Below are 27,645 nucleotides of genomic sequence, written 5' to 3' on the forward strand. Positions count from 1 at the left end.
CTATTGATTTTTTAAATATATAAAATGTAATATTCACTAGAATTGGCACTGTATCCAAAATATAAATGGTGTGCGTGTCTGCTGCCACCTAGCTGTGACATACACAGTTGCTGAAATGCTATTGAATATGTGAATATATAAAATATAATAAAAAATTTGAGGATTTTGCATAATATTAATGGGTGTGCAAGTTTCCTCATGACTCAAAGTATACATCCCCGTTATTCTGATGTTTATGAACCCTAAGGATATGGAGCTATTGGTGTTTTTTTTTTCTTAAAGCCATCTATTCTTATGTGGGAACATTAATAGGCATTTTTATGCACTGAAGTGATTTGGAGGTAAATAAATGAGTGTGTACAGATGTAGAGGTGGTCTAGAAGTACATGCATTTTATTCTGACAGGAAAAGTGCGCTTAGTTTTTCGGTATTAACGCTAAAAGGTCGTTGCGCAAATTTCACCCAAACAGTAAAAGGAAGGGTGTGCGTCACTCTCTGTGGTCGTACTGTCCTGATTATGTAAGTATCTGCTGGCTACCATCCTCCGTTCAGAAGTTATTAGAGCCGAAAAGTCGAATATCAAAAATGAAACTAACTTTACCGTGGTTGTCTCAAGAGAGGGGAATTCCACAACAGCGATAACAAAGAACGAGCAATGAACAGTCAACAGTATTTCTACAATATAAAAGTGCCTTGTTTTTTTTTATCTTCAAGCGTTTTTCCTCTGTAGAAAGTGCCAGAAGCTTAGGAACAATGAACATTAGAACAATGGAATTGTGTCTTTTCCATCTGTTCACAGGGTCACTGCGTAGTTAAAAAAAAGTATTGTTCAATCGATTTTATGTTTATTTTTAGAACAGGAAATAATATGAACTGACTTATTTTATCTGTGGCCAGTTTTGGGAGCTAAAGGGTGGTTTATCATCAAAATACTGATAATTTATCTGAAAATGAATTTTATTTGAACACCGTAAAATAGCTTTTTGTGTTTTTTATTATTATTATTACTAAGTTATTTGTCCACCCTATAGTTGTCCGTCTATAATTTAATTAAGATTTTTTGCCAACAAGGAGGCCACAGCATGTATCCTTAAAAAATAAGCAAAACACTTATAGAATCTATTTTTATCTAAACATTAAAAAGTAAAATCATGTGCTGGTAAGAATTAAGACACACATTTCATAAAATATATGTTTTACAATAATTAAAATATAAATAAAAGAGCTAAAACATGTTGGCTTTTAAATAATTAATGTTATGTACACCATTTTTAAATAAATGCTACAAATTGTATGCCTGAGCTTGACCAAAATGTATTTAAAATTAAAATTAACATGTCTCTTTCATAGTAAAAAATGAAATAATCATAACAATATTTCATTTCCAAAAATGTTCAAGGTCCAAATGGCACCCAATACCAGGAATGATCCAGATGCAAGGTTTTTGCAAGACACACCACATATGTAATTAGATACTGCTTAAAGACCAGTAAATGGCCTCTTTGCCACACTTCTAATCACGCACTCTTTTGCCTGTGGTAAATGGAGTTATGGCACCATCTCCTGGACAAACCCTGGACCAAAATATTACAATGTCAAAGAAGTAAAAAAAAAAATACACAATACAGAAACGTAATGATCTCTCACTCTCTTAATTGTGACAATACAATCAGTGTTATTCACTTCATTTGTCATGTGCAAAAATTAGGACAGGTCATAAAAACCTTTTTGAAATTATTTAAACATATGGACCTTTGAGCTGCATTTAAAAAGTATTAAGAGATAAAGCTTATATGACAAATAAATAAATTAAACTAGAGACATTGCCTTTAAAAATACGTTTTTTTTTTATCTTGTCAGAAAAAAAGTTAGCCCCCATGATCTAGTAGCTGGCATTTCCCTCTTTGGCTGGAATTACCTTATCTAGACATTTCCTGTAACCATTTGCCAGTCTCCAACGTTAAATAGAAGAATTTTTTTTCCATTCTTCCATACAGAATTTTTTTAATTTCTGTGAGGTTTGAGTGGTTTCTTGCCTGTGCAGGCAGTTTCAAATCAACCCACATTTGTGGACAGCACCCTCCCAGTACAGTGAAGAATTCATAATGAAATTTAATGGGGAGCTTGTCACGCCCTGCAGCAGCAAAGAAGCTCCAAACCAACACCAAATATTTCAACTGGATGTATCTGTCCAAATCACATTTTTGCAGAAGTCCTGGTGTTTGTCTCAATGTTCTCTGATAACATTTCTTACAGCAATGGGCAGTTAAAAAAAGGTTTGGCCTCTTTCTGATAGTAGATGTGTGTACATCAACTGCTCTAAGAGCTGCCTGCAGGTCCCATGATGATATTTTAGGAATGTTTAAGACATCTTGTGGTCTGCTATTGTGGGCTGAACTTGTTAGAATATAATGATCTGGTCATATGTCTAGTGGTTCTACATTTTCTCCACTTAAAAATTATTTTTTGGACAGTGAAATGGCTAATTTCTAACTGTTTTGAGGTGTTTTTAAATCCCTTCCCAGAATCATATTCTTAATTCATTCTTTATAAAAGACTCAGAGAGCTCAATAATACATATCACATATCACATACAACAGTTGCTGTTTAGAATGATTTTTTTTTTCTCCAGCTTTGAATATGTGCACATTTGGAACAAACATAAAAACATAATAAAATCTGTATTAATAAAAAAAAAATTAGATACATAATTTCATGTGCATTATTGTCTAAAAATGTTAAAATAACAATACATTTTGAGTTCAGATAATATTTACAGTATAATAATTAATTATAGAAAAATAATAATATAAGGTGCATTCAGGTCCGGTGGGAATTCTTCACAGATAAACTTCCTGCACTGTCTGTCCTTTCGCACTGTATAACAGGAAAAGAAAGAGAAAACTTATAATCACATCATGAGCAGCATAGATATTTTTAATAATTTGATGCACAGGATCAATTTGATGATTTAATTTACAAATAGCTCTGGATAAAATCAAGAGACCACTTCAGTTTTTGAATCAGTTTTTCTGATTTTGACATTTATAGATTATGATTGAGTAAAATTAACATTGTTTTATTCTATTAACTATTGACAACGTTTCTTCCAAAATCCTAATGAAGATATTGTCATTTAGAGCATTTATTTGCAGAAAATTAGAAATAGCTGAAATAAAAAAGGTGCAGAGCTTCCAGACCTCAAATAATGCAAAGAAAACAAGTTCATATTCATAAGGTTTTAAGTGTTCAGAAATCAATATTTGGTGGAATAACCCTGGTTTTAATCACAGTTTTCATGCATCTTGGCATGTTCTCCTCCACCATTCTTACACACTACTTTTGGATAACTTTATGCCACTCCTGGTGCAAAAATTCAAGCAATTCAGTTTTCAATTTGGTAAAATCAAAGAAACTCATAATTTTTAAGTGGAGTCTTATTTTTTTTCTAGCGCTGCAGATGCCATTAGCAAACTACATGAACTTTTAATAAATACTCCCAGCAGATGGAGCCATGGTATCATCTGTTGGACATAAAAAAAACTTAGATCTAAGCCTTAAGTCATCTCTGCCTGTTCTTCATAGTTTGATGATTAAATTCAACAAGATACATAATGCCACACTTACACTATTTTCTGGAGTTCAGTCTGGATCTGCTGCCGCCGCTGCTCATTGATGGGATAGAAGAAGAACAGCAGCATGCCTATCAGCAGCAGAACAATGGGAGCTGGAGCGAAGAGCACCTGCAGCGTGGTGATCACTCTGGGGTTTTGCCTACATGCACCAGGCTGGTAGCCTACGAATCTAAATAGAACAAATGAAGAACATTAGAACATGCATTACAGCAATGGCTAATCAGGACTTCTTCCACTGGAGAGATACCTTCCTGCAGTGTCAGACTGTATGCAATCTCTTAATGACACTAAAGAGGAATGAGTAATCAATACATTTAACTCTGATGTTCTGATGTTAACCTTTCTTTTTATAAAGCATCAGCACTAGCTTAAACTCTGATAATGAACCTAACTTTGCCAGCTAGCCTGTGTTTACTCTATTTTTTATAAGGCGCACTATCAATAAACGTACATTTTCTGGTCTGTTTTCCTACATAAGGTGCACTGCATTTTAAGAGACACTATTAGGAACTTGTAATTCTGCAGGTCTTGACACTGGGAGTTGGTCGGGGGTAGCTAAATAAGTTAAGTAAAGCTAAGCTAAATAAACAAAACTTTAATTAAAAAAAAGGGCTGGATGTAAATCTACTCAGATTTCTCTCCTGAAAACTGTTTATTTGGGTGAGTAAAGCGCTTCCATTTATTTACAGTAAGCTTAGATTCCTGAAATTCTCCAGCACGAAGGAGAATTAACATTAGCACTACACTGAGGAACTCTGAGTTTTTTGCTAACCCAGGGAGATATTAGCTAGTGGTTCGTCCCACGTACCTTGTTTTAACACAGTAAATATGCAGGATATAATCCAATAATACTCGGCTAATGCTGCTCCAGTAGTGCTAGCCAAGGTTAGCAGCAGGCTACAGGCCAGAGACTGTAAAAAAAGATGGACGTTGCGTCGCCGTTCCCATTCATTCAATGAAAATGAAGCCAAAATCTTCCGCCATGTTGGCGATCCTGACACCCGATTCTGCGCAGTAGAGACCAGAGGAGGGAGAAAGACTGTGGAGAGACAGCCCGCTCATTTAAATAACCCCGCCCCTGAGGGCTGCCTCGCGGTCACAGGCTGCAAAGTGGGGCGGAGCGGAGCTGACGGTCTGTTATTGGTCCCGCCCATAACCAGCCCTTTTACAATAACCACACCTTTTTTGAATAGAGCTGAATACATTTAACTCTGATGTTCTGATGTTAACCTTTCTTTTTATAAAGCATCAGCACTAGCTTAAACTCTGATAATGAACCTAACTTTGCCAGCTAGCCTGTGTTTACTCTATTTTTTATAAGGCGCACTATCAATAAACGTACATTTTCTGGTCTGTTTTCCTACATAAGGTGCACTGCATTTTAAGAGACACTATTAGGAACTTGTAATTCTGCAGGTCTTGACACTGGGAGTTGGTCGGGGGTAGCTAAATAAGTTAAGTAAAGCTAAGCTAAATAAACAAAACTTTAATTAAAAAAAAGGGCTGGATGTAAATCTACTCAGATTTCTCTCCTGAAAACTGTTTATTTGGGTGAGTAAAGCGCTTCCATTTATTTACAGTAAGCTTAGATTCCTGAAATTCTCCAGCACGAAGGAGAATTAACATTAGCACTACACTGAGGAACTCTGAGTTTTTTGCTAAGCCAGGGAGATATTAGCTAGTGGTTCGTCCCACGTACCTTGTTTTAACACAGTAAATATGCAGGATATAATCCAATAATACTCGGCTAATGCTGCTCCAGTAGTGCTAGCCAAGGTTAGCAGCAGGCTACAGGCCAGAGACTGTAAAAAAAGATGGACGTTGCGTCGCCGTTCCCATTCATTCAATGAAAATGAAGCCAAAATCTTCCGCCATGTTGGCGATCCTGACACCCGATTCTGCGCAGTAGAGACCAGAGGAGGGAGAAAGACTGTGGAGAGACAGCCCGCTCATTTAAATAACCCCGCCCCTGAGGGCTGCCTCGCGGTCACAGGCTGCAAAGTGGGGCGGAGCGGAGCTGACGGTCTGTTATTGGTCCCGCCCATAACCAGCCCTTTTACAATAACCACACCTTTTTTGAATAGAGCTGAATAACGTTTCAAAAAACGAATTCTGTGGGGATGTAAAAATTTGACAATATAAGCAGAGGTTACACTAGCTGTTGCATTTAAATAAAGGAAGTAGAATTACAGTACATTAGAAAAAAACATGATTGAGAGTTGTCTGTTTTGCCATTGAAACCTATGGGAATGGGTGGGGTTACACGGCTTTCTGACACCGAACAGCAGGGGTGCCCGACCTGTGGTGGCTTCACTTTTGAGAGACGATGCTCTGTCCAGCTATATATAGTCTATGCTACAGACCTATTATACTCCCCTCTGAATGGGAAAATAGCAGTTAGCGGCTAATGCTAATATTGCCCCAGTGCTGGAGAACTAAACTGAAACTCCTGTATAACACTGTACTTCAGGAGAGTGGCTTTAGCGCTTCATAAAACCGGACTGGTAAAATTCATACATAACACACACTGGATTAAATGGTGCTCTGAAATTTTTTGGGGATAATTAATGGATTTTAAGAGCGCCTTATAGTGTGTAAAAGACAACACCTCACAACTCTTCATGGTCAGTTTACATACTGCTATTCCATGACTTTTGGCATGCCAGTGTAAGCCATGACTAAATGAAAGCAGAAGTAAATAATAAATAATAAAATAAAATTACAATTCTTACATCACCTCCTGTGTGCTATTTTTTTATTGTCTTGGGAAAACATGAAAAGAAAATTAAAAAATGCAAATATTTCCTTTTTAAACACAACTGCAAAGTGAGAAATGAGAAAAAGAATGATGGAATGAAGTCCTTACTGTAGTGCTAGAGTGGAGACTCCGTTTGACAAGCCTCCTCCAAACTTGTTGCACAAAACAAAGCATGAGTAAAACATGGGCTCCAGGTCTGTGAACGATGGGTTCTTCACCTTAAAGTCGTCCACCACATCTGGCAACATTGACCTGCAAACAGAAGAAAGAAACATTGTGATAAAAATGGACAACTAACAACAGCTTATTGATTAGGTTCTCTAGTAAGTTTGTTCTTTACATTTAAGAAAGGTGCTTTTCTATGTCACCAGTTTATCCACCAGAGCCAAAATATCTCACTTACCAAGGCAGTAAAAAGAGGGTTGCTAGGCTGGTGCCCGCTAAAATTGCTGTCAGGGCAAAACCAAGAAAACTGCCCTTCACACTAGTTAAAATGATGAGTGATGGAATGTAGATCTGAAAAGAAATGAAGATTTGTCATTAATACATTGCTTTATGTGCTAATGTGTGCCTGAAGAAACTAATCAGGAGGAGAGAAAAGAAGCTCACTGATAGGCCCATGAAGATGGTGGTCTTCTTTCCCAGTCTGACCAATACCATCTGCCATAGAGGAACGGACAAGGTAGCTGCGATCTACACAACATAAGAAAATTAATTTTTTAAATAATGATACAATGAAAACTTTACTAAAAAGTAACATGAAAAATACAAATCAGATGTTAAAAAAAACATGATAATTTATATAGTCCTCTAAGAAAAAGGCCACTCACCAGCAATATGAGCATAAGGTGCTGAAAATATGCCCCCATTCCGGCGGCATGTGTACAGAAGAGAGCAAAGTTTGACTGAGCCAGCTGAAATAAATCATTGTATCGTTACTGTTAATGTTTGGGACAAAAAAAAACATTATTTCACTGTGTTTTGTACCCAACACCCTTCATTTCAAAGCAAGATAACCTTTGGGACATAATGCTTAACATGTGTTTTGGATTACTCAAGTGTGTTTAATAACTTTTAGTCTTAATTAAGTATTTGGTCATCTTTGTAGTTTCGCCTTAAAATCAAGTCTTATAAGATTCCCATAGCCAGATTAATTACCTAGATCATAATTACAGCTATGGATTAAGTTCATCTATGCCATTGCTCCCTGTTAAATGACACAGAAATATACTCTAGTCCAGAACAAAGAACCTTTTTCCTGTGTTTATTTTTTTTGTACCCCCCCAGACAGGTCTGACCAATAAGCAAAGAAATTCTGAGTGTAGAACATGTGCACACATGTTCAGAGTATCTGACCTGAAAAGCAACGGAAGAGAAGAAGAATCCAAACACGAGCCACAAATAAGGGGTATGTTTCACAATCATTTTCATGCCGGTCAGGTACGGAACTTGTATGCGGTCCAGCTTACTCAGTGGAGCTGTTTACAAAGACACACAAACACACACAACATCATTTTGACATCACTTTCACTGAAACACTCAGTCAACAATCAAACACAGACTGCTGTCAAGTTTCACAAGCTTTACATCTGTGGCTACTTGATATTGGTATGGGAGGTAAATCCTGCCAAAAATAAAACTGAAATGAAAACACTAAAATGAAAATCCTGTTTTTTTTTTGCTTTTTTTTCAAACATTTCCAAACATAGCTTCCTTAGGAGATGACAAAAGTCATGCGACACAATACTTGTTCCTTTTAAATTAATTTTGGGATGTCAGTATAAATAGTTTCTGCACTGTTCCAAATTTAAATAGCAGTTCAGGCTGAAACAATACTTCAAACTTTAGTGTAAATTGATGTGGGAATCTAAAAAAATTAAAATGTAGGTTCTATAATGCTGAATGGAGAAATGAGGGGTTCTATTATTTTTATCTAAACATCATTTTAGCCTCATTTTTAGTCCCTGTCAAAAACTGAAGATTTATCTGAATAAAAAGGAAGTTTATTTAAAAATTCTGCTGACCTTTTTTAATGTATAATAATTCGACAGAGGTTCCAGTTTCAGTGTTACTCAAAAAAGGAAATTTCAAGAAGGAGGCCCATACTTACCCAACTGCTCTTTCACTCCAACGAACAGCACGAGGCAGCACAGGAAATAGAAAGCTCCTATCACCAGTGCTGAAATCAAATATGCTTGTCTCTGCAGAATTAAACACAGAGTTCTGTTAGGGTTCTGTATTATGGAGATCAATCAATGAGATAAGCGCATGCAAAACAAGAGCAAAGATACACAAAGATGCATCGAAACTAAGATATGAGACATATTTCCTCTTTTACCACAGTCAGGCACAAGCTGCTGACAGTTTTACAGACAGCTGCAAGAACAAAGCACTGGCATTAAACACTGTTCTTCATGCTTAAAATAAAGTATCTTTTTTAATTAGGTATAAGTTAATATACCATACATAGATATGGCAAAAGTCATTCTGGGACAGAACTGATATCATGCTACACTAATCTAGAGGATATGCCTATGGGGCCACCTGCATTAAGCTTTATGTGAGTTCTACCAGAGTTGATTTTTATTTAACAAACAATTCAAGCCAGATTCCTCTAGTTGTTACCACCCACTACACTCTCCACTGTGGGTGGTAATGCCTTATCTCCATTTTTGTTGATTTTTAGTTTACTACATAATTTGAACATAGAAACTTTTCAAAATTACCTGAAATAAACTCTTTTTACATTGACTTCCATTAAAAGTTCACAAGGTTTTTTTCTCTCTCCTGTAAAGTTGCTGTTTTGGAGATAAGTGTTTTTAATTGGACAGCGACGATATTCTCAGTCACCACCTGACACTGTAAATTAGTGAGAATATAAATTGTCCGCACAACTTCAGAAATATATTATCCAATTTATAATAGACTCATGCTAAAATGAAAAACAATGAATAAAATAGATGCACTTTTGAGAATGAGTTTTTTTAAACCTTGTTTTATCACTGACAGCAATTTACTTTGTTATGTACCGTCATATAACTGATTCCATTGTGGAGGCACCTATGAGGCACTACATCACATTTTATGCACTGGCATGGCTCTTCTCTATTAGAGGGGCACCTAACTGGGCTCTTCTTCTTGTTTTCTTATCTGTAAGAGAACTCTTTACAGCACTGCATCCGATTCTCTCTACTTTAAGTCCCTTTTATGGTTGCCATAAAAGGGACTTAATTATGGCTCCCATTTCTACTAAAAGGAGAGAATGGCACCCATATTAGTGCATTAGCCCTCTATGGCATAATATTTTTTTGTTGTTGTTATTACACCATTCCATACTATACCATATGTTACTTACTTAATGACTTATTCCTTTATCTTTAATATAATGTTGCATGACATCTACATCCAATACAATGAGGCATACAAGTTTAGATTTAGTTTTTTAGTTTATACACACATAAGAAAAGGTTAAAAATAGAAAATAAATCAAATCTAGAAAAAACACCCTATATCTTGCATTTAAACTAAACAAATCAACACAAACTGAAAAGGTATAGGCTGAAGCTTTAGCTTATTTTACCTACCTGTTTTACCTAACTAATATATATGTTTATGTTACAAAGTGTGGTCATCAATAAAAATATGTAACCTATATTTAAGCAAGAATATGCACAGAAGGATATTTCCCTGTTTATATTCTTAATATACTCTTACATTATTGTTGTAAACTTACAAAAAATATGTTTTTTATGGATTGCCTTGTCTAGTTTGTTCTGGGTGCTTCTATGCTCTGAAACAATAGATTCAAATTATCAGCTTGTTATCAGAAGTTAAATTTCTATATTTAGGTTTATTATATCCATAGGGATTCAAGCTTTAAAAAAAATCCTATTGAAAAATATAATTTATTGCAAGAGGAGGCACCCTAACAGGCACTTCATAATTTTTTTTTTAGCACAGTTTTTTTTTGCCAGTCTAGGGGGGACTTCTCAGGAAAAGTTTTTTTGAAATATAGAGATATAGGAGTCATAGGAGTCAGGGGGAGTTATACCACCAACCCCGTGTGGACAGGGCCATAGTTTTTTGATAATGGCCTTTTTTAATAATGACATCAATAATCAAGCATCTTTATTGGAACACATAAAGTAGTATTACAACATCGAGCATTTGTGGTGTAGGAGAAAGTGGGACAGTGTGTCATGTTAAAACTGTTCATGTAAAAATCTGTTTCAAACTTTTCATGTTCTGAGTGGTGTGTGTGTGTTTGTGCGTGTGTGTCAAAATACACCCTTCCACACATTTCCACAAGCCTCACCGTATTCTGTAGTGTCGTGTCAGGGGAGGTGAAGTTTGGGTCCAGTGTAACTGAGTCATTGTCAGTGAGCGCTTCGCTGTTATTCAGATGGCTGCAAGCATTTGCCTTCTTAGCATGGTGGACCCCCACAATCTGACCCTGAATAGCAGCCCCCAGCAGTGTCGCAAACATCTCCATCCCCATCCCTATGGAAAAGAAAGAGCAGTTGAGAAGGAAGAGATCCTTCTATTGCTTAAGAGGAATACAATGAGAACAAACAGGGGAAAATTACTTGCCCTTAAGTGACCATATCAAATGACCTAGTTTTGTACACCAGTACAGCAGTGAGGGACACTTAGGCTGGGGCCAGAAAACAACATCTGTAACTGATTGATAGAGAGCTGACGATTTAAGCAGATCTGATTGTTGTTTTCCAGATAAAAATATTTAAAAAAATTTCATTATGCCAATTATTAATATTATTATATTAAAAATAAAAATGTAAACAGTAATTTTTCCTGCACCGCATCATTAACAACTAGGGGTAGGCGATTTTGCCCCTAAAACAAATAAAAAATAAAATATTTGCAATAACAATATTCTTGACAATATGACGAAAGAATGAAAAGTATTTAATTAATTACTGCAACAAAAAAACTTTTATTTAGTAAAAATATTGTATGATATTATTAAATATTTAATTACAAAAACTGTGCACCTTTGTCTATTTTGTAAACAAGATTAACGTATTAACTTACCTCTGATTTTGTATAAAACAATAAATGTAACAAAAGAAAAAAAATAATTGGGATGTGTAGCACAGATGTATTAAATGGAGTCGCACAGCTGTGAGTAGTTGTGAATGCTGCACATACTGCACTCTTAGTGTGTAAACAGCATGGAGCAGCAGAGACAGCATTTGTTAATAGCAGTATATTATCTGGCTAATAGTGTATATCAGATTAAACTAAGCCTTATCATCAAATTAGCTCAATTAAAAAACAATATGTTTGATAGCTGGGTCAGCTCGAGACCAGATCACGTTCTTACCACAAGCGAACTGCTCCAGAAAAAAAATCGGCACATTGGGTGGGAGCGAGGCAGATTATGGTGGAATTAATTACATTAAAAAATATTAACATGTTATTAATTCCAAATTACTCGCATGCATTAACGCTTTAATGTTGACAGTCCTACTCCAGGCATATACTATTAAACAAAAAATAAATTCATAGCTTTACAGTGAATATAAAAAAATGAGTTTTGACTAGGCAAAATCAACATCACCTAAATATAAACAAAAGTCTAGGGAAATTAAATGTGGTTGTTGTATAAGTGTCTTACTGTAGCCAGTAGCTGAGTCTCTGTCTCTATCATTTCCGCCCAAAAACATATTCAGAGAGGAGTAGGGCACATGGTAGCACTGAGAGAGAAAGAGAACACAATATGATACAGATTAAGCAGAACACAGAAGGAACACAGCATTCTTTTCCAGTATCAAAACAAAAGTTTTCAAAAGTTATTAAAGAGAAGCTTCTTATTTTGCTTCAGTGTCGTTCACAGAACATTCATTGTGTACGTAGAGACAAAAAAAAGAACATATCTTTTTCCCTATCTCTAAACCAAAATGAGAATGCTTGTCGGTCATACTCATGAAGTTAGTGTGGTGTTTTAAATTTACTGCAGCCTAATAATACGATAACTAGCCCATAATAATTAGTGTTTAGAAGCTGTTTGTTGTTGAGTGTTCAAAGAAATCTTAAATCTCAGAACCATTCTGAGATTCTTATAAAGTTCTGTATAATCCATATAGAAACATGACAAATCAAACACAAACAAATATTATCAATTGCAACTTCCACCCACAATCAAAAGGAATAGCTAAGCTGAGGACATGTTTTAAGGTAGCAGGTATGATTGTAATTATTTTACTTTGGTTTAATATGTATTATACCTACAGTTTTCATAACATTTTAATAAAAATAATACAATATATCGCAAATATAACGCAATATATATTTAATGATATGTATTGTATTGCCATATTGCTGGTTTTGACATTCTTTTTTTATTTATTTTGATCTAACTGGCTAGCTGTATTAATGTTTGTCAGGATGCTCAGTCCAATCTGTATGTTCGAAAAAATATGCTTTTAAAAATATTGATAAATCATTAGATATATGGGATATAGTATGATCTATGTATGATATAGTATGATATAGTATGATCTATTGCAGCCTTTGATACAATAGATCATACTATCCTTTTAGAAAGACTAGAGAACATGGTCGGTGTAACCGGAACTGCCTTAGCATGGTTTAAATCGTACTTAACCGATCGCTATCAGTTTGTGAGGTTAAATGATATGTCTTCCAGTTATACCAAGGTAAGATATGGAATTACACAAGGCTCTATATTAGGACCGTTATTATTTACATTATATATGCTCCCACTGGGCAAAGTTATTAGAAAACATGATGTGAATTTTCATTGTTATGCGGATGACACGCAGCTCTTCATATCAGCCAAACCTGATGACAGAGTGAGATTAAAGAAAATCGAGGATTGTGTAGAAGATGTAAAATCATGGATGTCGCACAACTTCCTCCTATTAAACAGTGAAAAAACAGAAGTTCTCCTATTAGGCCCCAAATCTGCTAGAAATAAATTATCAGACTTAATGCTAAATCTGACTTCTCAGCCACCCCTGGTTCAGCAGCTAAAAACCTTGGAGTTATCATAGATTCAGATCTAGCATTCGATAAACACATATCTAATGTTACTAGAACAGCTTTTCTACACCTACGTAATATTGCCAAGCTAAGAAATGCCCTATCACTGCATGACGCAGAAAAAATAGTACATGCCTTTATTACCTCAAGGCTAGATTATTGTAATGCGCTACTGTCTGGATGTTCCTGCAGTAACTTAAATAAACTTCAGCTAGTTCAAAATGCTGCAGCCAGGGTCCTTACTAAAACGAGAAAATTTGACCATATTAGTCCAGTACTATCAGCACTGCACTGGCTTCCAGTCAAATTCCGCATAGACTATAAAATTCTCCTGTTAACGTATAAAGCCCTACACGGGCTCGCTCCTGAGTATTTACAAGACCTCATCTCCTGTTATGAACCACCGCGATTACTTAGATCTCAGGGTGCTGGTTTATTAGTAGTTCCTAAAATTCAGAGGAGCTCTGCAGGAGGAAGAGCTTTCTCTTATAAAGCGCCTCAACTCTGGAATAATCTCCCCGAATATGTTCGGGACTCAGACACAGTCTCAATCTTTAAATCTAGACTGAAAACTTACTTGTTTAGTTTAGCTTTTGGTAATTAATGTTTTTCCCTTTAGATAAGGCTGCAGATTCAGGGGTTCATGGACAGAGGAAATTGTGGTAAACTGAGAAGCTGGTGCTGCTGTTCTCCCACTGCACACGGTCACTCAGGTTTGTGGACGGTGGAGTGGGTGGATGCCAGTGTTTCAGGGAGCCTCCATGTCTATGTTACCTTCTGGCTCTCTGCCTTTAGTTAGGCTGTTTTATTTAGATCTGCCGGAGTCATTTGCCACACTCTGATAATGTTTTATATTCTCTGTTTTACATAAATCCAGTCAAAACTAATCCCATCTCTCTGCCTTTCTCCGAGTTACTGACTGCCCACCTGTCTGACCCGATACCGAGGGATGTTGGACCCTCAGGCTCTCATGTCCTCTGTCTGGCCAGACTGGAAGTTTCTGAAGTCAGCTCTTCTCCATCCACCACCACAGATCAGCTGCTCATCATCCATCTTACTCTATAAGCCATTAGTGGAGCTGCTATACACCTGAATATATAAAACCTATGTGGATGTATGAAAGACTTTTTAAAATTAATTTAAAAGCCATTTGACCAGTGGTAGGATGGTCCCCCCTTTAATGTGAGTCTTGGTCCTCCCAAGGTTTCTTCCTCCTCCTGCAGCTCTGAGGGAGTTTTTCCTTGCCTCCGCGCTCACTGGGGGTTCTGTATTATGTATATTCTATGTTTAATGTTTTGCCTGATTCTTTGTCCTGTAATCATGTTTCTGTAAAGCTGCTTTGTGCCAACACCAGTTGTAAAAAGCGCTATACAAATAAATTTGATTTGATTTGATTTGATATATGTGCTTCATAAACATCACTGAAATCAATTCACAGATCTGATGAAATGCTCAGTATATGTTAAGAATTTGATGTATTTATCTTGATATCTATTTTATTATATTTGATATCATTCTATTTTACTTTATCTTATGTTTTATTTTAATAAATGGCCTTTTGGGTGTAACTGGACAGAACACAATAACTCATTGCCTCAAGTCCACCTGTTGCTTTACCTTTGACCCCAGTAAGCCGTGAGGACAGTACAAAAGCTGTTATTATGTAGGTAATGATGACAAAGGTCTTACACTAAGGAAAGTGTCAAAAAGACAGATCCAAAAGAAGTACCAGCAGAAGCTGGAGACAGCAGACATGTTTTCCTGGGGAGTGTGCCACACCATGATGTAGGAGATTACTCCCAGTGGTGTGCTGCATACTATCCTGAAAGACAAGCGAGACAATAATCAGAGAAAAAGAACTACTCAGCAATGCCACTGTGAAACACTGATAATTTTTTTTTAACCCAGCAAGTCTCCTCATAGTGGGTGCCAGATGGATGGGACTTTACCAGCATTACCACCCATAGTGGACAGTGCAGTGGATGAGAGTGATTGTAATAAAAATCAATGAAATCGATACTAGTTTGTGTCTGAAGACATATGACATGTCAGTGTACTTCTCACACATATGTAATTATACTGTACCAGGGAATGAGTTTGCCAATGCGAGTGCGGCCACTCTTGCTGACTGCATAGCCCACCAGTGGGTCAGTGACGGCATCCCAGGCCCGCCCAAGGAAAAGAATTATGGACACATAGTACGGCTGCATCTGATTGAAAACACAACACATACATGTTAGTTAAAAAATATGAACTTTCAACAGAAGTCAATGTAGATTGTAGAATAAATGTGTTATTTATTTTGGAGCATTTTCATTGGTCTATTCATGAATGTGATTTACAACTGCCAGATCTAATTTGTGTTTAAAAGTAAAAAAAAAATGTAGATAGATCTTGTTTTATTTAAACAGCAACATTCTTAAAACAGCCCCAGATTTTTTTTCCTGGAAATGTATTTCTATATGCAAAAATCTGAGGCATATTTGAGCAAACAAAACTACATACACTGCAGATGTAATCTAAACAGGGGTGCCCAAACTTTTGCATAACACTGTATACTTGAGAGAAGCAATTACATTTCGACTGGCATTTACGTCACACAATTTCTATTGAAATGTCAAGTGCTCCTTTGAAGAAAAATAGATGCAAATATGCAAAGCAAGATGCACACAGGGTAATGTGTGCATCTTGCAAAATGTGTGCACCCTATGCAAAAGCCCTTGTTTCCTTGATTTTATCAGACATATATTTGGACTTTAGCTGTCTGATCTGAGAGAGGTATTCACTAATATATATATATATATATATATATATATATATATATATATATATATATATATACACAACAAAACACACTGGAAGAAAAACTAGACCTAAAACTTTATTTTATGAAGACTCTCATTAAGACAAACAAATGGGAAAAACCTTATGCACTTCCTCATCAGACAGCATCATAGTATTTCGGAAACGTACATCCTACTTTAGCAATCATTTGATTAATGGTACTCTACTTCCTGTTGCATGTTTAGCCTGGATCCACTAACACGATCCTGGGGGTTTATTCAGTTGATGTAAGCAGGATTAAAATGAATTATTAGGTATCCTTTTCTTTCTGCATCTGTGGTTGTTCAGCATTTTGATAGCTTGGCCTACATTGAGAAACCGATTACAGCTGCAATTTCTGTAACACAGTTTCAAGTACAAAGGAAGTTAAGACAGCTGACAGGAACACCTTAAGGCACCAACAACCCTATGTCTTGAAATGACAAAATTCAGTGGCATGTCCGTGCAATGTTCTGTTTTGTTCCTTCCGCTTGTGTCACAGTCCAGCTTCCACAAAGGCCAAAAATGGAGCATACTATGCATCACAATTGTTCCACTGGATATGATGAAAATGGGAAAGAATATTGTGAAACAACACTAATTTTGTTCAAATCAATATGTCACATTCACGTCCTGTTTAGTGTCCTCCACTGTCTGTTTTCATGTTTTTTATTTTTTGTGCTATATTGCACTTGTTTTTGGCTACGTTCACATTACCAGGCTGAAGTGACTCAAATGTGAGATGGCTCAGATCTGATTTTTTCCTGGCTGTGTGAACGTGCCGAATCTGATTTTTTTCAAATCAGATCTGAGCCACTTCCATATGTGGTCCTAAATCGAATATATATCCAATCCATGGACATGCTACATAATTGTGAACGGTCAAATTGGAATTCATGCATCTTTTTGCTTTTACGCATGTGCTATGTGCATCTCTACAAAAACAGCAAAAGCAAGCAGCCTGGACTTTTTTCCTCCTCCTCGACCTCGACCAGCTGTTTACTCTTCACTCCAGCAAAAGATGCTCCACATATGAGCTGCTAACAAATTCCGCATCCATTTCTCTTTATAACGCTACGAGTCGTCTCTCAAAAATGAGGATTTTTTGTTGTTGGTGAAGAAGGCCCTGTTTATACACGTATCAATGTGGGTATGTGATGCGTTTCAGGGATAGATTAGTTCACATTACACACCGATACAGCTCACACACATTTGTGAATGTGAACCGTCAAGATCTGAGCAAAATATCGGATTTGAGCAATGTGGCTTTTAAAGTGAACGTAGCCTAAGTTGTTTTCCTTGTCTCTGCCCTTGCCTTCTGTGCTCCCACATGTGTAACTTGTAGCTCCACCCCCTCATTACCTGTCCCCAGGCATTTCCTGTTTCCTTCTGTGTATATATAGCCCCTTTGTTTCTAGCGTGGCTTTTGGTTCTTGTATGTTTTATCGTTAGTTCAGGTTGCGTGTGTTTCCCTGTTTGTTCTGTGTTTCTGTGAAGTTAGGTTTTGGTTTATGGTTTTGTTTCCTGTTTTTTTAATAAATAAACATAACTCGCATTTGCATCCACCCTCCGCTTCTCCCTGCTGTTGCTACCTGACACAAAATATTGTAGAAAAAAATTTTCCTTGACAGATTTCAATATCACAAAACTGCAAGTCCATCATGAGACCCAATGTGTCTTTATATTTATTTTTTTACAACATTTGATAAGTTAGAATAGACACAGTTTTTAAAAAATAGTTTAAATGATTATTTATTCACACTATTTATTGTTTTAGAAGTCTTGTCTATATTGACAAGACAGGACAAATCTTTTTAATGGATATCGCCATATCTGCTGCATCAAAAACACAAAATTTTGTACTAGCGAAAGTTTTAGGGTTATATCTAACATCCCTTAATATTGCTATTTAAAGTGTGGCTGCTGCTCAAGTGCATGTTATTCACTTGGATGTTCTTGTTTGCAAACTTTATAATTCAGTCTATATTTTACTGCTAGAATATTGTTTACTGGTGTTACTTCAGGGGATGGCTTGGGAATGGTCATACCTGTATAAGGTGAGGTGTTACCTTGTGACTGAGCCTAAACACTGGCCAGCATGCTCATGGCAAGCCATAAAAAGGGATGCCAGATTTATGGATCACTCAATTTCCAGATATTTAACATTTCTTGATTCTCAGTGTCACATGTGTAAAAGAAATGCACCTTAGGCATTACCATCCACAGTGGACAGTGCAGGAGGTCCCACATGCATCTAGTACAGGTCAGTGCAGTGTTATTTAGCCTCCATGAGTATCATTCTAAGTAAGTACTTTGCTTATGATATGCATCTAAAAGTAGGCTGTCATCAAACACACTACAGGAAGAAATATACAACCAACAGTCCAGCGTTTCCTGTTAAATTCATGACAAGTACAAATTTAACTTCTTGATCCACCCACAGCTGGATCATAATAAAAATGTTTAGCATATTCAAATCATGTGAATCATGAGTTTCTGAAAAACATATGAGCATCTGAATATTTCAGAGAGCATCTGTGTGTGTTTATTTGGAAATATGGAAACCTATACACTGAATCATGATGCCCTGCAGGAGCTTCTATTGCACAGATCACCACAAAGTATCCTAACCACAAATACCTTTCTTTAAAACATGCTTGGACCTGGATCTCTAAAAAAGCTGCTTTGTGGCAATATTTGTTGTAAAAAGCACAAAATAAATGAATTTAAAATGAATTAAATTGAATTAAAACAACATAACGTACTTACATGCACAACGTCAAGAAGGAAGATAGGCATAAAAAAGGCCTTGGCATTTAACGTCATTTGATAGGGCATCCCACCAATGGCGTAGCATAGTTTCCTCGACAATGGGATTCCTGTAGCTTTCTACAAAAAAAAAAGAAACTTCTGTGAAAAAGATCACATCTGGTTTTAACTCAAACATACCCATTTTTTTATAAGTAAATAAAAACAACTTCAGGGCAGAAAGTGTTTCAACAGCACAGTGTAAAAAAATGTGTCTTTAAAAGGCTAACAGTAGGCTATGTTTTACATGGGGCTGAAGCAAGTGAAACCAGAGCTGGAATAGAGATATTATTAATTGGTTAATTGGTTTAAAACAGCTCTGGAAATAAATCCACTTAAAACGATGAGTTTCTTTGATTTTACCAAATAAAAAACCTCTGGAATATAATCAAGAGGAAGATGGATGATCACAAGCCATCAAACCAAGCTGAACTGCTTAAATTTCTACAACAGGAGTGGCATAAAGTTATCCAAAAGCAGTGTGTAAGACTGGTGGAGGAGAACATGCCGAAATGCATGAAAACTGTGGCCATTAAAAACCAGGGTTATTTCACCAAATATTGATTCTGAACTCTTAAAACTTTATGAATATGAACTTGTTTCCTGAAAGCGCTCCATCTTTTTTGTGATTTCAGCCATTTCTCATTTTCTGCAAATAAATGTTTTAAATGGCAATATGTTTATTTGGAATTTGGGAGAAATGTTGTCTGTAAATAGCAAAATCAGAGAAACTCAAGTCAAGTCAAGTCAAGAGGCTTTTATTGTCTTAACATCTGAATACAGGTACACTAACAGTTGTTGTAGTTCCAAAACTAGATGGTAATGCAGGTGCTCAAGATGCTCTCTACAGTGATACTGATACATAAATGTTGTGATGGTGGTCTTCACCCACTCATTCTGGAAGTTTATATCCTTTTTATAATTATAATAAATAATTTAACAGTTGTAATTATTATCAATAATCAGTACGGGCTTAGATGGTTAATGCAAAGACATAGAAGTTAAAGAAAGTTGTGTAATGGTCGATATCCAGTACTTAATATCCGATACTGATCTGATACCGCTGTTGAATTTTAAATGTATACCTGATATTTGATGATGTGTCACATTTCAGCCTTGTTGAGTTGATGAAGCCTAGAATAGCAGGTTATCCACAAAGCTAACAGCACAATTCCAAGCTGGATTACTCACTAATATTTGACAACAGATCAAGGGTACTGAGCTGGTTAGATAGAGTAAATGTAGGTGTTTGTTATAAAATGTGTATCATGAAATGTCCCATTAATGAATGAATCTAATCCTGGACTTGACTTTTTCTTTCACTGTACTGTAACCTAATCTATTTTGGCCAAAACAAATACTGATTTAATGTGTTTTCTTTAAAAAAAAATCCTATTATTATAATATAGTTTTTTTTAAAGCGATAAATTTTGGTGTTTCCTCCGATTCTAATAGATGAAACTGACTCCGAAAAGACCCTTACTCCCTCATTAGTATTGTTTTAAATAGAGAGAGACTATTTTATTTTACTCAATAGCATTAAAAATCACATGCTGTAAATGGAAAAATGTTTAACCATTATGTTGTTTAGAAACATAAACCTCACATTAACAAACTAACATGGGGAAATATGTGAAATTCACCAATGACTCACAGTGTTGCCAGATAGGGTTGCTTCAAGTCAAATTCAGCTGTTTGTGTTTAAAGATGGCTGGGGGAGGGACTTTGACGACTGGACAAAATTGCCAACAAAAAGACTTTGCCGACTCATCCGTATTCTAGATAACTAACCTTTTTTTTTACTGATATGTACATATTAAAGATATCAGCATTTTATTTTAAAGATATCAGCATTATATTACATAATTAATTTTGTAATATGATTGATATGATCAAAATCAGTTGTTTATTTTTTTTCTGTAGTTTTCTATAAATTTTGGTGGATTTGAAAATGTTTTATCTAAAAAGCAATGTGTCAATCTGCAATGTGGCAACCCTGGTGGCTTGCTTTCAGCTGCAGTTTATTTTGCTGTTTTGCTGCCTGTTGTCTTTTTTGGTCAATATTCATCTCATGCTGTGTGCTGTGATATTTACTGTGAATTAAGATGCATTGGGGGGTTTCCTCAAAAGCACATTTTATTATGATTAATTCAAACCTAAAGGGTCCTAAACCTAAAAAGGGTCAATAGTGCTAAAATAGAAAAAATAAATCATTATGGAGTATTTGGAGATTTTTATCACTTGTACAAACCGTAAATAAGCCAATCGCTGTTCTAAATCAGCACATTGCCCTACTGTCCCATATTTTCACGCAGAGGGTGAATCAACAACATATATACTACAAATTACACCACTCACTCACTTTACAGCTTTATTGCTTTAGTTAATTTTAGTTTAGATAAGTAGAACAGAAGAAAAAACATTATCTGCACTGAAGGACTAAATGTTCTGTATGACAGAGTTGTATAATATCATCATGGGTTGCAAAGTAGGGCTGTTCAATTGGCTAAAATGTGGTGTTTACTCTGATTCCAAATGATGGGAATTGATGAAGTTGACTCAACATTAAGCACATATTACCGTACATAATTATGATTAATTCTGTGAATACATACATTAAATATTAGCATAATGTGCCTTTAAAAAAATGTCAGAAAACAACAGAAAACTGAAAAGATAACTGTAGCTGAATCATTATGAGTTTCCACTTTCAACTTCTTTAGATAGGCTAATATTTTAGCATGGGCAATAATACTTGACGGTAAGTCCCTTTTCTATAAGAAATGTAATATAGTTATCCCCATAGGAATAAATATAGAGCTAGCAACCGCATACTTTGTATCATACTCAATGCAGTATCTGATAATATTTGCTTGATGCCAATTCCCATATTTACACTATGCTGTCTCTGACTTAAGTACTCTACAATGTTATGGAATTGAGTATTTTTAAGTAATTATATATCAAATATATCTGCTAAAGTATGCAGATGAGAAAACAAATCTACTTTTTATTTAGCTCCATTTAAGTTTTGTCATTTCTTTTAAGGGTTCAATATACATTGCGACTAAATTGATGACAGCACTTGTTATGACATTTTATAGCTTTATTTTAGACTGAATATAGAACAAAATCAAATGCATCAAAGTCCAGATTTTGTTTTTAATGTTTGATGGACTTCCACTAAAGTTATATGGGAGCTTAGTGCTTGATGAGCTTTGAGCAGACACTTTTAAAGTCCTGCTGAAGACAACAAGTTGGTTTCTTCTTCACTGAAGTCATTATTTCAGTGGAAAGTTGTGGTGGTTCAATGTGGTTAGGATATTGCACCCACGGCAGACTGGCACTGTCCACTTCACACTGTGTGGGCAGTTCGGTTAACTGGTGTATTGGTTTGGTCATAAGACTACATTTTTGGAAACTGTCCAAAATTCCAATTATATACATTATTATTTATCTGTGCATCTCAATAAATTCATGCATCTCATAATATCATTGAAAAGTTACTTTATTTCAGTAATTCAGTTCAAAATGTGAAACTCATATATTATATAGATGTATTACACACAGAGTGATCTATTTTAAGCGTTTATTTCTATTATTGTTGATTATTATGGCTCATAGCCAATGAAAACTAAAATAAAAGTGTCTCAGAAAACTTAAATGTTATATCAGACCAATTGGTACTTTTGGCGGAGTGAGCAGTGCAACAAGTCCTGCTGGAAAATGAAATCTGCATCTCCATAAAAGTTGTCAGCAGAGGGAAGCATGAAGTGCTGTAAGATTTTTTTAGGAAAACACTGCACTGACTTTGGACTTGATAAAACACAGTGGAACAACACCAGCAGATGACATGTCTCTCCAAACCATCACTGATTGTGGAAACTTTACACTAGATCTCATGCAGCTTGAACTGTGTGTTTCTCCACTCTTCGTCCAGACTCTGGTCCCTTGATTTCTAAATGAAATGCAGAATTTACTCATTGTCAGTGATGGTTCATTGTCAGATGAGTCATGTCATCTGCTGGGTTTGGTCCATTTCTAAAATAAAGTCACTTTTCAATGATATTCTAATTTTTAAGATGCATTAGCATTTTAATAGAAAACATAATACCTTGAATTATGACAATAAATTGGTGGTCACAACATAACCATGTTTGCTTTCTTTTCGTCGCTCATTTAGATTTACAGTAAGAAGGCCAATCTTTGTTCTAAATCAGCACATTGCCCTACTGGCCCACATTTTCATCCAGAGAGTGAATCAACAACTGCGACTCTCACTCACTTTACAGCTTTATTGTACAGATATTGACCTATATTTGGACAGAAAAACTGGATGTACTTCAAAACAGTTGTATAAAATCATTTATTATGGCATAAAGTAAAGTAGAACTCAAGGCACTGTTTTTCCCCCAACATGAGACACTTTACCCAGTTTTCAGAATGATTTTATACTGCTTATACTGCTTTTTTGTTAGTTTAAACTCCAGTACATTTTAAATCCAGCTACTCTTACTCTCAATCTTTACTACACCATATTATGCAAAATCTAGAAAAGTAAAAGTCCTTACTTGTAGTTTATGCTATGCATAAAAATGTAACATAACAAAAGTTACATGATTGACATAAAAGTCAATCAGGGCTAACAAGCTAACCAGTGGTAAGGTTATGGTCTCTAAATGCTAAAATTAAAAAATGTTAATCATGAAAATGCAATGATATTTACCATATTGCCCTATTAAAGCAAAAGCATTGTTACACAAATGATAAGAAATTAGAGCCATTGTAAATCACAATAAATGTTTTGATACTTAATCAGTACATTTGAAGGAAAAAACATTTGTAACTTTACCTTAATGTAGGTCTAAAGAGGGGACTTCTACATTTACTAAAGTGATCTTTTTTCTTCTGGGTATATCTAGAGTTGTATAGGCAATATATTGAAATTTGACAATATGCCTTTTAAAGAATACTGAGGTTATCATCAGTGCATAAAGAGCATTGACTAAACATATTCATGTCATAACTTAGTGTGCAAAAATGTTATAAAAATCACTTTATTTGTGAATGAAAGAGTATTTGTATAGCAGAATACCAGTGCTGATGCATTTTGGCTGATGCCAAAACACAATAAATACTGTCTACTGTAAAAAAAAAAAAAGTATTTAAATATTGTGATATATTTTTACCATATCTCCAAACACCATTCATATGTGTTTACGTACACTAAGGGTGGTGGCAATACTGTTCATATCAATATTGGAATTGTATCAATTGAAATGAAGAAATATATAGTTATATAAATTGTGGCCTTATTGTCCAGCCCAAGTCTACTTGTCTACTTTAACATAAATTACATGATTTGAGTGCTGAATTCGTCCATCACTGCTCGATATAAACTGTAGTAATAACAAAACACTGTTGTGGTCTGAATTCAAAATGTTCACAAACACCTCTCTAGCAGTAGTTCAAAGTGATTTAGTACACTTACTGGGTGTTTGGCTGTTTCTTATCTCAAGACCTTTACCTCTCTGCACCTAAATCTCTGTTGATCTGTAACTCACTGTTAAACTGAGAATGATAATAGTGCCTGAGAACTCTTTAAGCCTAAAGTTATTTATTGCTACTTGTTTCTATTTAAAGGAAATAGTTTGACTTCAGTGTTCTGTGTTTATTATCATTTTAATAATTAATCTAATTAACCCTTTGAACCCTAGACTGTTTTGGGGTGTTTTTCTCAGTTTTTGTCAGTTCCTCCTTCAGGTCTTATAACACAGTAATTATATTAGACAGCCACATGCTATGAGCTCTTTTACGCCAGAAGCCATACGGCTGCTCAAAACTGTAATCATTTATAATGTGAAAGGAAGCAGAATTGATATATTTTCATGGAACTGGCCATATTTTGGTCAAAATTTTACCAACCGCCTGTTTTTTTAACTTATTTTTTAATATATATACTTTAAATATATTCACACCTAAGCAATGATGACGTCATGTGATTTACTCAGAGACTTACAACTGATTATGTGTTTTGAGCAAATAAATAAGAGTTATAATGGAAGAATAAAACAAGTAACTTTGAAGGAGATCTTAGTTTTTAGGTGTATTCTCAAATGTTTTCTTGCAGATGCTTTACTGCACTGGGATGTAACCAATATTTTTAGAAAGAGTAAGTTCTGCCCTTTCTGACCATATATGGTTCATTTTGATTTGTAAAGGGATTCCTAAATAATTCCTAAAAAAACACAAGATGCGATTTTGGACATAAAATCCATCCATTTTAAGGGTTCTAAAGGTTAATGACATTCAATTGAATGACTAGTGAATTTAGAGTGACACTAAAGACATTTCACCTAAAATAAGTTGTCTAATTACAAAAAAATATAATAGGGCATTAGAGCTAGGAAAATCCATAAATAACTAAATAAATGCAAATACTTTTGTAATTTTACTGATGTGGAAAATATTGGTGTTCAGTGGTTTTTTTTTTTCACTATTTTAAAATGTTCCGCATTGTTGGTTTGTAAAGCCATACAAACTACGAAGAAAATTTTAAAAAAGGGTTAAACAAACCAGAATGTTTTGTATATGTTTTTTATTTTATTTGCTTAGAGGACACCTTTGCACATATTGTCTGTATTTTCTCAGTCGGCTTCATGAGGTGAAGTCACCTGAAATGGCTTTCAGTTAACAGCTGTGCTGAACTGATCAAGAGTTTATTACTTAAATGTCTTGCCTCTGAATGTACTTGAGAGCATCAGTTGTATTGTAGAGTTGGTATACAGCTTTTTCAGTCACTATCTGTACTGTACTGCAACACATACAGTACCAGTCAAAAGTTTGGACATAAGTTAAATTCTGTGTTTTTTTTTTATATTATTGTAAAATTGTCTGCATTGAAGATAAATACAAATGCCATTTAAATTATGACAAAATATGAAATTATTTAGTAAACAAAAAAGTGTTAAACCAAAATACAAAATCTGTCATATTGCTTAGTAGATGACAGATTTTGTCAGACGTAGAATCACCTGAAATGGCTTTCAGTTAACAGCTGTGCTGAACTTTATTACTTGAATTTCTTGCCTCTTAGTGTGTTTGAGAGCATCAGTTGTAAAGTTGTGAAGAGGTAGAGCTAGTATACAGCGAATAGCCCTATATGAGTAATGTCTAATTCATATTATGGCAGAAACTACTCAACTAAGTAAAGACAATAATGGCTTTAGGAAATGAAGGTCAGTCAATCTGAAAAAAGATTACAAACTTTTAAAAGACCATCAAAAACAATATTATGAAACTGGCTCTCATCAGGACCGTCCCAGAAAAGGAAGCCCAAGAGTTACCTCTGTTGCACAGGATAAGTTTATTAGAGTTACCAGCCTCAGAAACCTCAAGTTAACAGCACAACAGATACGTTTTTGGTTTGATGGATGATTTTAGTATATCAAATGAGTATATGTATCATATTTTATTATATTAGAGTGTGTTCAAACCACTAACATTTGTACTGTACACTATAATAATGATAAAACACTGTTGTGACACTGACTAAACCATCCAGAAATAATAAAAACGCATATTAAACACCCTCTAATAAAGATGTGCAGTGATTTACTCTACCTGTTGGTTGTCTGGCTGCTGTTTATCACTGGATACCTCCTTCAGCTGTACTTCTCCACAGTCCTGAGCCATGTTTCTCCTCCTCAGCAGCTTAGTTCACACAACACCAGCAAAACCTTCTCCTCCCTGCGCTTTTAAACTTCAGAGTTAACGGGTTAAACCCTCTGTCGACTGCTCTGTTACTCTGTCCTGCAGTAAACTTCAGCAGCCCGGTGAAGTATCTGAGAGCTGTGCTCGAGACCATCCTTCATAGCTTCACGAGAGCGGCTGGCACACGTGACCTCAGTGCAGCGATCTGATTGGCTGAAGGTAACTACACCTCTCCTTCTCTCCCCAAATGTGTCAAACTCTCTGTTGTCTCAGAGATGAACGGACTGTCCGTGTTTCTGAAAACATTTCGCAACTTTCAGCTACTTTAGCAGCTATAAAAATCAGGGTTATTCCACCAAATATTGATTTCTGAACTCTTTAAACTTTATGAATATGAACTTATTTTCTTTGCATTATTTGGGGTCTGAAATCTCTGCATCTTTTTTGTTATTTTAGCAATTTCTCATTTTCTGCAAATAAACGCTCTATATTTTTTATTAAAACTTTGGAGGAAATGTTGTCTGTTGTTTAAAGAATAAAACAACAATGTTCATTTTACTCAAACATATAGTTCATTCTTCAGTTTTGATGCCTTCCGTGAGAATCTACAATTTAAATAGTCATGAAAATAAAGAAAACACATTGAATGAGAAGGTGTGTCCGAACTGTATACCTATAAATAGCAAAATCAGAGAAAATGAATTGGTCTCTTATTTTTTTCCAGAGCTGTATATGAACAAGAGTTGAGAGTTGTTCTAGTAACCTTTACCTTTACTCTCAATAGAATTGCAATCTGACATTTCTTTCTGGGTGGCACATTTTTTTTGACGATAAGTGTAATTGATGCTAGTTGAAAGTAGAATGACATCATGCCAGGTACAA

General features: G+C 35.4%; 1 protein-coding gene across 1 annotated transcript; it reads right to left on the minus strand.

Moving 5' to 3' along the window:
- Positions 1–1,633: 1,633 nt before the first annotated feature.
- LOC103038563 (sodium-dependent lysophosphatidylcholine symporter 1) lies at positions 1,634–27,087 on the minus strand. Its single transcript, XM_022677349.2, has 14 exons — positions 26,674–27,087; positions 19,012–19,131; positions 15,505–15,629; positions 15,109–15,241; positions 12,032–12,110; positions 10,709–10,893; positions 8,504–8,594; positions 7,750–7,871; positions 7,224–7,307; positions 7,003–7,086; positions 6,797–6,909; positions 6,502–6,645; positions 3,628–3,804; positions 1,634–2,877 (listed from the first exon to the last, which is right to left on the minus strand). Exons 1-14 carry the CDS (start codon positions 26,743–26,745, stop codon positions 2,841–2,843), a joined length of 1,566 nt encoding a protein of 521 aa, XP_022533070.2. The 5' UTR covers positions 26,746–27,087; the 3' UTR covers positions 1,634–2,840.
- Between the last annotated feature and the right edge of the window lie 558 nt (positions 27,088–27,645).

Source organism: Astyanax mexicanus, chromosome 13, assembly GCF_023375975.1.
Source record: "Astyanax mexicanus isolate ESR-SI-001 chromosome 13, AstMex3_surface, whole genome shotgun sequence".
Classification (NCBI taxonomy): domain Eukaryota; kingdom Metazoa; phylum Chordata; class Actinopteri; order Characiformes; family Acestrorhamphidae; genus Astyanax; species Astyanax mexicanus.

Coding starts and splice junctions, on each gene's coding strand:
- LOC103038563 (XM_022677349.2), bottom strand. CDS start 26,745: ATGGCTCAGGACTGTGGAGAAGTACAGCTGAAGGAGGTATCCAGTGAT. Junction 10,894..12,031: donor AGACTCAGCTACTGGCTACA/GTAAGACACTTA, acceptor TCTTTTCCATAG/GGATGGGGATGGAGATGTTT. Junction 3,805..6,501: donor GTCTCCACTCTAGCACTACA/GTAAGGACTTCA, acceptor TGTTCTATTTAG/ATTCGTAGGCTACCAGCCTG.